This window comes from Rhinolophus hipposideros, assembly GCF_964194185.1.
Source record: "Rhinolophus hipposideros genome assembly, chromosome: 22".
NCBI lineage: Eukaryota > Metazoa > Chordata > Mammalia > Chiroptera > Rhinolophidae > Rhinolophus > Rhinolophus hipposideros.
In genome coordinates this window covers 8,996,729-9,009,404 of record NC_138068.1, presented here as the reverse complement: position 1 = coordinate 9,009,404, position 12,676 = coordinate 8,996,729, and the positions used below count along the sequence as shown (strand labels likewise).

At 53.3% G+C, this 12,676-nt stretch overlaps 1 protein-coding gene across 1 annotated transcript in view; it reads right to left on the bottom strand.

The window, feature by feature from the left end:
- RIPOR3 (RIPOR family member 3) overlaps nt 1–12,676 on the bottom strand; it is a 64,317-nt gene that overhangs the window by 8,949 nt on the left and 42,692 nt on the right. Inside the window, exons 3-13 of the mRNA XM_081033545.1 lie at nt 10,926–11,072; nt 9,656–9,734; nt 7,061–7,084; nt 6,719–6,772; nt 5,921–6,070; nt 5,678–5,741; nt 5,302–5,345; nt 5,022–5,147; nt 4,796–4,941; nt 3,981–4,110; nt 2,367–2,939 (exon numbers count right to left, since the gene is read on the bottom strand). Of these exons, the coding sequence (XP_080889671.1) occupies nt 2,367–2,939; nt 3,981–4,110; nt 4,796–4,941; nt 5,022–5,147; nt 5,302–5,345; nt 5,678–5,741; nt 5,921–6,070; nt 6,719–6,772; nt 7,061–7,084; nt 9,656–9,734; nt 10,926–11,072 (1,537 nt within the window). The remainder of the gene's footprint in view (nt 1–2,366; nt 2,940–3,980; nt 4,111–4,795; nt 4,942–5,021; nt 5,148–5,301; nt 5,346–5,677; nt 5,742–5,920; nt 6,071–6,718; nt 6,773–7,060; nt 7,085–9,655; nt 9,735–10,925; nt 11,073–12,676) is intronic.

Sequence of the window (12,676 nt, the reverse complement as noted above, 5' to 3'; positions counted from 1 at the left end):
CAGGGCAAGTGACAGGAGTGAGTGAGCGGTGAGGTCAGGGTGTGGGGGGTACCATGAAAGGCAGGACAAGCTATTGCTTTAGCTGACACCTGCCATTTGGGAATGTGGGGCCAGTGTTGCCAGATTGTTCAGTTGTCTAAGAAAAGCTGGGAACCTAGGTTTTTTGTGGGAAGATGCCCAGTTTTTAAATATTGACAATATGAAATTATTTTAAAATATGGTGTGAGTCAGGCCAAACACCTCTTCAGGAGGTTCAAAGCTGCCAGGTGAGCCTCTGGACTACAGGTGTGTCTTCTCCCAGGGAAACGTGCAAGGAGAGGAGATTGGTGGCGGCCCCTGACAGGAGGCCCCTGACAGGAGGGAGTGGCCTTAGAGCCATTGCTCAAGTCATCAGAGCCTGCCAATGGCAGCTCCCTTCCTTGGCATCTAGAAATCCACTACTGGAGATGTTGGTCTTGTCCCCGTATGTGGTCCCCAGGCCCAGCTAGCCTGGGCCTCATCCCACACAAGACACAGCCCAAGCAGACGCTGCTCTGCAAACCAGAACCGGGCTCTGAAAAGTTGAGCCCAAAGATGTAGAGGGTTCCTTTCCTGATAGAAAAAAAAAATGTGTGTGTAGATATGTGCATACATGTGTGCGCACGCACACACCACACACACACACACACACAGTCTGTCTCCTTATCCACCGTACTGTATAAAGTCACCCTGACCTCTGAATTTGTGAATACGGAGCCATTGCTCCTCGGGGAAATGCTACGAGCCTCTGGTCACAACATTTCCATCAACCGGTCAGTATGTAGCCTTGTTATATGTGTGTTTCTGTTTAAAGACATCTTATTTCATACATGTTGGTGATTCCTTAACAAAGACCTCAAGGCCAACAGCAGTTAACTCACGCCTGAGTGGAGCTTCTCTAACACACGTTTTCTCCGGGTGGTGCCATCACCTCCCTGCGCTCAGGAACACGAGCCAGCACTTCAGCCCTGCGCTCCGGGGTCCATTGAAAACACCAGAATCACCAGAAATAAGCACGAACATGTGAATAATGTCGCACTAAATAGACCACGGAAAGGATACCTGAGTATAGCATAACTAAAGTAGGAAGTCAGAGCATTGTTACCTTGTTCAACCTCAGCTGGGAATGTGCATGTCAGGTGACTCAAGTTTTTTGTCACTCTCTATCTACCCCCGAATGGCTGTGAAGGCATCATGAGTATTGATTTAGGGGTTACAAATAAATTTTAGCAAGTAGGTGAATTCGCAAACCAGAATCAATGAAAAATGGGAATCGACTGTACATACGTAAGTACACATTCATACACATATGCGTGTGTGTATAATTTCTCTTAGAAAGTCAAACTAAAAACCATGGCCTATAATCATTTGTATTCTTCTGACTTGGTTTGAGGGAAAAAAAAGAGTTCCTTAAAGATGTTTAAAATGATTGCCTTATGGTGGTATTATTTCAAGATTTTTGTGTAAAGTGGGTATAATTTTTCAAATTACAGGTACGTGACAGAAGCTACGTGCATGCGGACTCAAACTGTTCTACGTGAAAACGCTCTTAAGAAATACAAAAAAAGGTGATTATTACATTTTTCTCTTGAAATTTTCAGGTAGTTCCTTTTTAAAGACCATAGCGGTGGTGAATAGTGGACATTTATAAGTTACTGTGTATAAAATGAAAATCCAAGTTTCTTTCACCTATGCTGATCTGTAATGTTAGGGGTGGGGGTCAGAGTAAAATCACCAAAATGAATTTTTGAAGGGAGCTGTTGAGCTAGTTCCGTGCTAAGTGCCCTACACAAAAGACAGTGGTTTCATAGATTAATTGATGTGTAAGCAGGTTCTGGGGTTATACATTTCGTTTTGCATACATTTAAGTTTATGTAAACCACAAAACTAGGATAATCTGCCCAGGCCAGCATCTCTGAGAGACCCTGAGAACTGCCCGTGGAATGGGCCCTGTCAAGTTTCAGTGTAGGGTGTCGGGCCACGTGGGGTCTTCCGTAACACCAGCTCTGACCCTGAGAACACCCCACATTTGAAATTTTAATGGTGAACCCCAGCCTCACCTGCTTGGGTCAGAAGATGCAAGATGGGGCCCGGTTCTGACCGGACGTGAGCAAGTTATCCACTCTGATCCCTGACTGCCTCTTACAGTCCTCCTCCCAGCCCGATGAGGGCTGTTGTTATCCCCATTTGACAGATGAGCAGACTGAGGCTAGGGAGGAGACATTGCCGACCTAGGTCATTGCAGGGGTGAGGCCAGGATGCTGGCCCAGGCTGGCTGCCCCCAAAGCCCACTCCCAGTTGTTATACCATCGGCAGAACAGGGCTGCCACCCAGCGGAGTGGACATACCTTCAGTCGGTCCCTGAAGCTGAGGACCTGGTATTCCAGCTCCCGGAGCCGGGGCTGGGATGAGTCTGTGCACTTCAGTAAATCCAGGACCTCCTGCAGGGGCCTCTCGAGGGTCACCCCAGCCTTATCCACTCCATCCCTGGTTTCTTCTTCATCCTGGCTTTTCCCACTCCCCGGAATCGTATGGTTGTGGAATGTGGCTCCCCGTGGCCGGCTGGGGCTCTCTATTCCCAAATTCCTCCAGCCAGGCTGCTCCACAAACGAGCCTCCTGCCAGGTGGGCCATCTCTGGCAGGAGGCCTGGGGATGGGGGCACCTCCTGGGTCTCCTCCTCAATGGAGGCATTGGGGCCAATGGCCAAGGGCAGGAACCCCGCATCCGAGGTGGACGCTGACGTGCTGGTCTCAGTGTCTCGGGGGTCCTCGGAGCTGAAGGAGTCCATCTCCGGCAGCTCCTGACTCCGGTTCCACACACCAGGGCCCCGAAGGTCACTGTCAGACAGGTAGCTGAGGATGGAGGTGGCCCTCGGCCCACCCAGCAGCAAGACCTGCTGCGCTGGCTGCTGCAGGACAGACTGGAGAGGGGGACACAGGACCAGCCTCACTGGTCAACCCAGGGACCCCACGAGGCCCCCCCCACAGACACTTGCTCTGTATACCCACCTTCTTGGGATGACTGAGGCCCACCAAGGTGACTCAGGAGCTCGTAGTACACTGGATCCTCCCTGCCCTTATTCCCATCACCTCTCTACCTCGCTCCTTTCGAGCCCCAGTGGGCCTCCTTGCTGCTGCTCACATCCTCCAGGCTCCTTCACCTCAGGACCTCTGCACTGACTGTGCTCCGCCTAAGAATGTTCTGCTTTATTTTCCCATGGTCCTTCTGCCCCTTGGGCAGGCAGTGCTCCCAGAGGGCACAGTTCTTACCTGGCCTAGAGGAGAGCCTGGCACATCGTTTTGAATGAGTGAAGTGGGTGAATGAGTGAAGGACCTGACATACAACACACAATGAGTGCTCATTGCCAGGGCAGCTCATCACTAAGCCTTTGGCATTTTACATGCCCTGAGCTAAAGGCCGTCAACTCCCACCTCATTTATCCCTCACACCTCCCGTCTCCAAATGCATCACTAGGCTAAAAACGCTGCTGTGGAGTACAAGGTGGAGGAGAAGATGCATTTGCCCCGATGCCATACAGTATCTCTGGAAGAATATGGAAGAAGTTGACAACAGCCTAAGGAGGTGACCTGGCTCCCAGGAGGTCCCAGGAAAGAGATGATTTACTGTATACTATGTCAAGGAATTACCCACTGGAAGCATATATCACATTTAAGTTTAAAACAAATAAATTGGAGGCCAAGGCCGTGGCTGGGGTGGTAGAACAATCCAGAAGACCCCAGTCCAGGCGTACAGGAGAACCAAGCCTAGAGCACCCAAGACTGGAGGGGCTGGCACCGAGGAAGAAAAGTACAGAAAACACCCAGGAAAACCCAGAACAAGGGAGGGTGCACCTCCAGCTTGCTACGTCCAGAGGTGCTGGGCTGCTCAGCCAGTCTCACGAGCTGGCCCCTGGGGAGTCACCCTGAGCCCTCCGTGACCCCAGTGTCCCTGGCCCACTCACCAGGTAGTACCTCTCCCGGAAGCTGGGGGTGCTCGGGGGCGTCCAGTTGTACAAGGAGCCCTTCCTGTTGCCCACAGAAAACTTGGCTGTGGGGCTGGGTGACACCAGGAAGATCTCCGTATCAAATGGGCTGGAGGAGAGAACAGAAGGTCAAGGTGTCATCGATGCCGGGGAGGACATTCGAGCACAGGAGGGACCCAGGGAACTGAAGAAGAAAAGGAGGCCCCGGGTTACAGACCCGGCCTGAGACGCCAGGTCCACATTCTCAACTCTCTTGGAGGCGTCTCTCACACGCCCAGCACCCTGAGGGCCCTTAGGTGGCATGGGGCAGCGATTCGTCACCACACACGTGGATGACAGCCCCTGTAGAAGCTCAGCAGACCAGCAGTGGAGGCTCAGTGGTGCCATTTCCGCTAAGCAACCCCACCACCCCTCTCAGATGCCTCATCTGTAAAGGGCACCGTTCTGGAAGGATGTGTGTGTCAGTCCCAGGCACAGATAAGGCTGGGGACCCTAGGCCTCGCCGACCCTGCCCTTGGAGCAGGTAGGTCTAGTAAACCCTCCCTGCTTCACAGAAACCTGTTCTCTCTCGTTTGCACACAGGCCTGGCTCCAGGTGTGTAGGGCCCAGCGGGACCACAAGAGCCTGTGACTCAGGCACTGCAGGAGATGAGAGCAGAAATGCCCACGGGTGGGTGCTAGGGCACGGTCAGGCCACCAGGGGGAGGCGGCGAGGCCCTCTGGCTCTCGCGGTGGGAATTTGGGGCTGATCAGGGAGAGGCGGCAGGGCCTGGAGGGAGAAGGGCTTCCACTCACTTCCACAGCACCTCCAGCTGCAGCTTGATGGTGCCCAGCTCCGTGATGTCTACCACGATGACCTGAGGCCGCGTCGTGAAGAAGTCGGTGATGTCACACGTCACTGTGCCCACGGCCAGCGAGCTCAGGCCCCGCAGCTCTGTCACCTGCGGGCAGTGAGGCGTTGTGGCTGGTGTCTGAGCCAAGCTCCTGGGTATCCTGTCCCCACTCCCTAGGCCCCACCCACCTTGATCTCGAAGTTCTCGTGCAGGGTAGGGATGAAGGCCTTCTCCTCCTCGTCCCAGGTCTGGCTGTCATCAGACTCGATCCGGCCCTTCAGCTTCCAGCGCTGGCGGCCCAGGCGCATGAGCACCTGTAGTCAAGGCCCAAGAAGAAGTGGCTCAGCCGCCCAGGCGGGCGCCACTCACCCCAGCCATCTGCCTGGGGCCCTCCCTGCCAGCTGGGACCATGGGACCCCCAAAGGCATGGCGGGAGCTCTGAGGATTGACCCCGGAGGGTGGCCCTACCTCATACTGGTCTCCGGGACAGAGGCGTGCGTAGCCCACCAAGCCTGGAACACAGAGACGGGCAAATCTCCTGTCTGCCATCCTCTGCCCCTGCCCATGGGTCACAGGCCTTACTGGGGGACCTCCCGTCCTCGTCTGGGAATCAGCTTCCGGGAGGGATAAGCCATTATGATGGACAGTGAGCAGGCCTGGGCCCTCCCATCCAACTCGGAGGGAACAGGACTTGCCGAGGTCACATGTCCCACGAGTACAAACCCAGAGCTGGGCCTGGAGACCTGGATTCTGACCCCCCCAACCCAGCAGAAGTCCCAGAGCCCCCAAGAAGGCCTGACACCCCACCCAAACAGCTGCTGCCACCCACTCTCAGCCCTGTTACCTTTCATCCTGACGAGGAACTCGCCCAGGTGGACCTCCAGCGCCCCCTCAATGAGCCACATGTCCTGCAAAGCCCCACACAGGGTAGCTCAGCGCCTGCCCCCGGGGCCAGGCCATGGGGGACACACAGAGACCCTGCCATACAGAGGCCCGCGGGTAGACAGGTGCTTCCTCAGGGCCCAGGACCCCGACCCCCAAAGCTGGGCCCAGCCGGCTCTGTCCCACGCTCCCCCTGCCTGCCCACCTCGGTGCACTCCTGCAGGCTGCGGCCCAGCTCCTGCAGGCTCTCTCGGGAGGCGCGGCTGGGCGGGCACCGGGAGAAGGCCCGCTGCATGTTGGACGCGCCGTCGCGCAGGCGGCACTGGATGCAGTAGCCCTCATAGAGTTCGTCCACCTGCCGGGGCACAGGAAGGTGGGCACTGCCCACGCCGAGGGGCCCGGACCTGCCTGCCACTCTCACCCTCTGAGAGAGGCCACCCTGAGCTACCATCCCCACCCTCCCCTGGTTTGCTGGCCCCGTGGAGTGTGAGCCCACAGGGTCAGGACCACGTCTGCCTCATCCACTCCACGTCCCAGCACCTGGCAGCAGCTGGCACGCAGTCACTGCACAAACGGAGCTCTGTCACATCTCTCCCTACCCAATTTTTCACCTGTAAACGTGGAGTTGGGTTTGTGATATCCTGCCCTCCCACTGGGCCGCTAAGGAGTAAAGTGAGATCATGGAAGAGTTTGCAGACTTCAGAGCTTAAAGGACATGCCGTGCGACCTTGGGCCAATCCTTGTCCCTCTCTGGGCCTCTACTTTTCCGTCTCTACAATTGGGTGGTTGGTCTCCGCCTTCCCAATACCCTAAGACTGAGCATGACATCTTTCTCCGCTCAGCCCTTGCAGCTCCTCCTTGTCTTTCTCCAGCCACTGAGCACCCAGACAATCCTGGCCTCTGCTCACAGCGGGCGTCCCCACTCCTGCTATGCCAGCGGAGACCCAGCAAGGCAACAGACTATCCCAGCTGCACCCTGCGACACCACAGGAACCAAGCTGACCTTGCTGATGTGGAACTCCATCTTCCGAATATGCCTTTCCACAGAGCGCGTTTGCTTCTCCCAGAAAAAGAAAAGATGTTTTAAAAGTAGCCTGGACCACCTGTCAGCTCCTGCCACCCTCCTTCAGGTCTTAACACAGAACTGGGCTCAAAACCAGGCCAGCCCCTCACCATCCTTGAGGCTCATCGCTGAGCCTCAGTTTCCCCATTTGTAAAATGGGGGGGGGACGCAGGTGCTTCTCCTATAAGTTGGCCACAGGATGGAATGGGGCAAAGAAGCTATTCTCATCCCGCCAGGCCCAGCCACCTCGCTTACCACGTGCAGACAGGAAATTTCACTCACCTTGTCCAGATCATAATAGAAAGCCTGTGGGGGAGGAAAAGGAGGGAGGGAGAAAATGTCAGGGCTCAGGATGTTCCTCCAAGACCCGTGAAGCTACATTCCAGGGGCACCTGAGCTCAGAGGAGAAAAAGCCAGCAGCAGAAAACCAGTAAAATGCACTTATGCCCCCCCACCAAAATAAAAGCCAGCAGCCACTCCATCCTCTGAGGCCCGTGGTCCAGGCTGAGGAGGAAGAGTGATTAAACACATGCGCCTTGGGTTCTAGGCCCGGCTCTGTCTCCCAGGCAAGTTACTCAACCTCTCGGAACCTCCATTTCCTCGCACCAAATGGGATCGCCATAGCATCTACCCCACAGGGTTGCTATGAAGAACAGAGGACCTAGTAAGCACTCAGCAAAACGGGGACCATTGTGATGTGATTGTTTCAGGCATGATTTCAGCCATGACCAAAAGAACTGAGAGCAGGGAGAGGCCGCTGGCACCACCCAGGAGTTCAGGCCTTGGGAAATGGCAACTCCAGACTGGTCTATCCACGCCAGGGACCAGGGTGCCACCAATGAAAATAAGATATTGTCGGAGCAGGTAAATCTGTGTAGAAAGGTCCAGTTGGTAAATAGTTCGGGTCTCTGCCGTGGTAGAATGAAAGCAGCCACAGATAATATGTAGATGATGGGTGTGGCTGTGTGTGTGGATCAGCTATTTCCGAAAGAGGCCCTCGTTTGCCCATGGAGATTAGAATCACTGTATCTGAGCCTGGAGGAGTTTCCACAGGGTTGAGATTCACTAGAGACAGCATGTAAATTGTGACTTCATTTTTATGACTCTGACTGAAACCCTCTCTACGCACTTGTGTATGTTTACATGATTCTGTGACCAGGGAGAAAAACATGGGAAGATAAGTACTAGATTGCCCTCAGAGTCAAACAGGGTGGGACAGAGAAGGTCGGAGGGCGAGGGTGTCAAGGAAAAAGGAAGATGGGTTAAACCCCCCGAAAGCCTATGTTTTGCCATATATGCATTTATGTGAAATTGTATGTGTGGGATTGTGAAATTAAAGCTCCTTGTAAGGAATAGAGAACAAGGAAAGTTCCAAGCCTTTGGAAAGAAGAGTAGCCACACAGCAACTTCTCGGAAACCAAGAACCAGCAGCGATCAGGGAGGCAGGACCCCACGTCCATCAACCCACCGTGCGGCCCCAGTGCAGTCACAACCCCTTGCTTGGCCTCAGTGTGCCCATCTATGAAGTGGGAGCAGCTAAAACATACGAACCTTTATACACTCGCCTACCTTACAGTTTCTTCTAGAACCGAGAGAGACTGGGGGACGTGAGAACCGCTGTATCTGTGTGGGAGGGGTGGGATGGTTGCTGGGAAGGGCTGGGGACTGGGGGTGAGATCTTCTTGGCAGTGCATGGCCCACCTGCCCACCAAGGGTGAGCGGGGCCTGGTTAAGCCTCCCGCCTTCCCTCCCCCAAGCATCTGGCACATTCGTGAGGCTGGAGGCCCTGCGTCTCCCACCCTGCCCACACTCAACGTCCTCTCCAATGGAGCCAGGATACAGAGGTGGCCAGCTGCTACTTTGATACAAAGAATCTCTTTCCCGTCCCCATTTTTCCAACCCCTGTTCTGTACTTCAGTTCTTTAGAGGAGCAAGGCCTCTTGGCTTTTGTTTCTAATTCCATTAAGGAGAGAAAGGTGGGGTAGAGAAGGGCTGGGGACTTCAAAGACCAGAAAGAAAGAGCCTCCCCCTTAGGAGGCTGGAAGGCCCCAGGAGTAGATCCTGATAGTATGAGCAGTTAAAATATAGGACAGCCAAATACATTTCCAATAAACAATGAAGAGTATTTTTTAAAATATGAGTATGTTCCAAAGATTGCCTGGGACATACTTACACTGAAAAATCATTGGAGATTTATCTGAAAATCAAATTGAACCGGGCATCCTATTTTCTTGTTTGTTTTTGGTCTTGATTACTTTGTTTTGTTTTTTGTTTGTTTCGATTTTGGTGTTTTATTTGTTTTGATTTTGGTTTGGGCTAAATCCCACTGGGCGAAGGGGGTGTCAAAAGCCCAGAGCACATGGGTCGTGGGCTAGGCGGGCCCCAGAGCAGCCCGGAAGACACTGCCCTCAAGATGGCAGGAACGGCAGAGCCGCTGGATGATGGGGAAACATGCAGGCTTGATCAAGGCCACCATCACAGGCAACTGTGACACACCCTAGCTTCGATGCCTGACCCAATTTCTTGGCATCACATGAGCCGCCTTGATTCAGGGCACCGGATGGCCAAGGTCTATAAAACAAGGCCATCTAAAACAGTACCTCTCCACACCTGCCTGCCTTTGTTAATTACTTCTAGAACCAAAGAGAGAATGGACGTGGGCGTCAGAAGTGTGAACTCTGTACCATGTCGCGGGGAGCTTCCCACCAGCCTGTGAGGCTCAAGTCATCCCAAATCAACCAAATCCATTCCTTAGGCCTCTGAATTCCGAGAAGAGTTGCACCCATGGTGCAGGCAAGGGGGTGAGGAAGGGAAGGGTCCATCTTTGCACCCCAGCCAAGGCTGCTTGGGTACGAAGGGCCTGGGGCGGGGTCTCACCAGCCTGGAATTCCTGTGGGTGTCCTTGTGGCGTCCTGACAGGTAATCCAGCTCGGCCTGCTGGACGCACAGATACTCCCTGTAAGGAGAACAAGGAAAAGGAGTTTGGAAAGCAACGAGAAGAGGAAAAGAGGCAGGCCGATGCCCCGTGTCCCGGAGTGTAGGCAGCCGTGGTTCTCAGCAGGCTCAGAGGGCAGAGGGCAAAGCCATCCCACCCACCTGGAAGCCTGGCCCCATCCGCTCGGCCTCCAGACCCCACACACAGGGCCACGTGCCCAGCGCTGTGCAAAACGGGGCATTTCTCTGTTAATTCCCCAAACAGCCCCACAAGCAGGTTCTACTGTTATTAAACCCATTTTAGAGATGGACAAAGTGACCCTTGAAGATGGCAAGTAACCCAGCACAGGGTCACATGGCAAGGAAGAGGCTGACCCAGGTCTGAAGCCCAGCAGTGGCACCCAGAGGCCAATATCTTCACCCCAGCCCCTGCAGAGGTCAGCAAGAGCATGCCCCCATCATGGACAAGGGCAGGCCGTTCTGCTGTCCAGATGCCCAGAGCCAAAGACCAGACAAGAGCCTGGGGAACCCATTCTGGAAAGCACAGAAAAAGCCATGGGCCTGGAGGGAACATCTCATGTTGTGTTTTCTAGCCAAAGAGGCTTGGACAGGAAACCTGAGGTCTGTATTTGGGGTGTATTTGGGTGAGCCCCGAGGTAGGGCTCCATCAGAGATTTGCTGGGTCACCCCAGGAAGGTGACTCACCTTCTCAGGGCCCATTTATACCACCTGCTGCCAAGCACTGCTCATTCAGAGGCTGGGCTCCCCAAAAAGAAGGAGATGCTGCCTCCAGACAAGTCTCAAAGATGCAGTCTTATGGAAATCACTGGAAGCTGTCCTGGGAAGTGAGTGCCTTGGAGACAGGCTTCCACCCTCCAGACACAGCCCCCCGGCTCCCACTCTACACCAGCACCAGTTACATCATCGGAGGAGGGTGAGGGATGCCCCTTGGGTGGTGGGGAGTGGGTGGGGGGAGGTGGCATTAATCCCGAGCCCAAAGCAGACAGGGCAGGTCAGCTTTGACCCAGAGCCTCGCTCCCTGACTTCTGGCAGTGGGATCCTGGACAAGTTGCTTCCCATCTAAATGACTAACCAGGAGCTCCCTCTGTGGCCTCAGTTAAGACCCAACCATGTTCCCCAGGAAGAGACAGAGAGAATCAGGCAGGCGAGGCCAGAGTGCACTTTTTAAAGGCTACAGACAGCCTGTTCTTACTTGAGGCCTCTCTTCAGTGCTTCGAAGATCTTCTTCACTTGCTGCGTCTTGAGGTCTGGGCAGACAGACCCCTTCCGCAGAGTGCCGTACATCCTGGAGGATTTTGAAGGCATTCGAGACCTCACCGAGTTTCTTTGGATGGACTTTCTGTGAGAAGGGATGGGGGTCAGAGCAGGGATTTGGATAAAGCCCTTCCCAGGCACAGACACTTTGGGAACAGTAACCAGAGCCCTAATCAGTCAGGAGACCTGGCTGAATCCCACCTAATTGTCACCAAGCTGCATGATCTCGGAAAAGTTGCCAAGACTCTCTGGGCCTCAGTTTCCTTATCTGTAAAATAAGGGCTTGGATTGAGGATTAAAAGAATACTAATACTAATAACCTAATATGAGAAATTAACTTATAGTGAGAAATACAATCAAGCAGCCCAAATGGCAAGGCTTTCTGTTCAGCATGCTTTGTGCAGGCAAAGCAACATGGGAAGCCAAATCATAGTCCTGTGGTATACCCATGGGTTGGGCACATGTTGGCTTTGCCTGCCCAGCATCCGTCCACCTCCCTCTGTTAATAGTACATCAATTTTCCTTTGGGGAACCTCCCCAGCCCTGCTTTTAATATGTTAAAATGCTATGTTAATATGCTACCTCCCTGTTTTGGAGGGAGATAGCCTGACAAAATCAATACACATAAATACACACATGCATGCACACACATACATGGGCATTCTGAGACAAACCCATGTCCCTGCCCAGGTTAGTCAATATAGTCCACTCGTCTGGCCCAAGGACAGGCCTGGGAACAAACCAAATCTGGCCAGTAACTCTGTCAGGAGTTTAGTTCCAAATTCGTAGGAAGGAGAAGGGTTCTTGCTGCCAGCATGCTAATCTGGGGGAACACACACCTGAAACTTGCAGCCACCTCCTTTGCCACCATATAGGGAGAATGGAGCCAACACAGAGCAAAGTGGATGGAGGCAGTCCAAATCCATAAGACAATGAGTTCCTGGATCCAGCTATGCCTGAAGCTGTCATTCTGAAGTATCTGACTTTCAGATACACGAACCATTATCTTTTTTGCTCAAGATTATTGGAGTTGGGAGTGTGGACTGGATGAGCCCAGCAGTGACAGCTGTGTCTCTCAGCTCTTTAGGGATTTACAGGCATTTCAGGATTGAGTGCAGTAGCACAGGGTCAGGGTGCCCTCATTACAGTACAGAACTGCTTTCATTGGTGTCTAAGCCTCTTCTAGCATTTTATAATCCTATGCCTTGTCTGCTAAGCTGAGGCCAGGGCTGGCTGACGCTGCCATCAGATGTGTTTAAGTTCATCTTATCCCTCTAAAGACAGTGTTTCCCAGATGTCCCTATAGCTGGTTTGGCTTCATGACTATCTTCTCACAGAAACAAGGGTGGAAAGGACACTTAAAACGAGCTCTGGGTCAATTTTTAAAAGGGGAGAAACTAGCCTTTTTCTCTAACTTCTCCCCCTTTCTCTCCTTCTTCCTCAGGTGCGCTGAGGAGCCAGCTTCCACCATTTACACTAGGGCACCCATGGGGATGGCTGAGCCACAAGGGAGAAGGAACAGCCTGGGGAGCAGACCATGCATTGGTTCGACACTGTTAAGAGAGAGGGAGGAATAATCAATCTTCTATAAGCCCCTGTATTTTGGGTGGTTTTTTTGTCAAAGCAACTTCTCCTTTACAAATACGGACTTTCACAACCACCTAGGAGGCAGGTGTTTATTTTAACCTC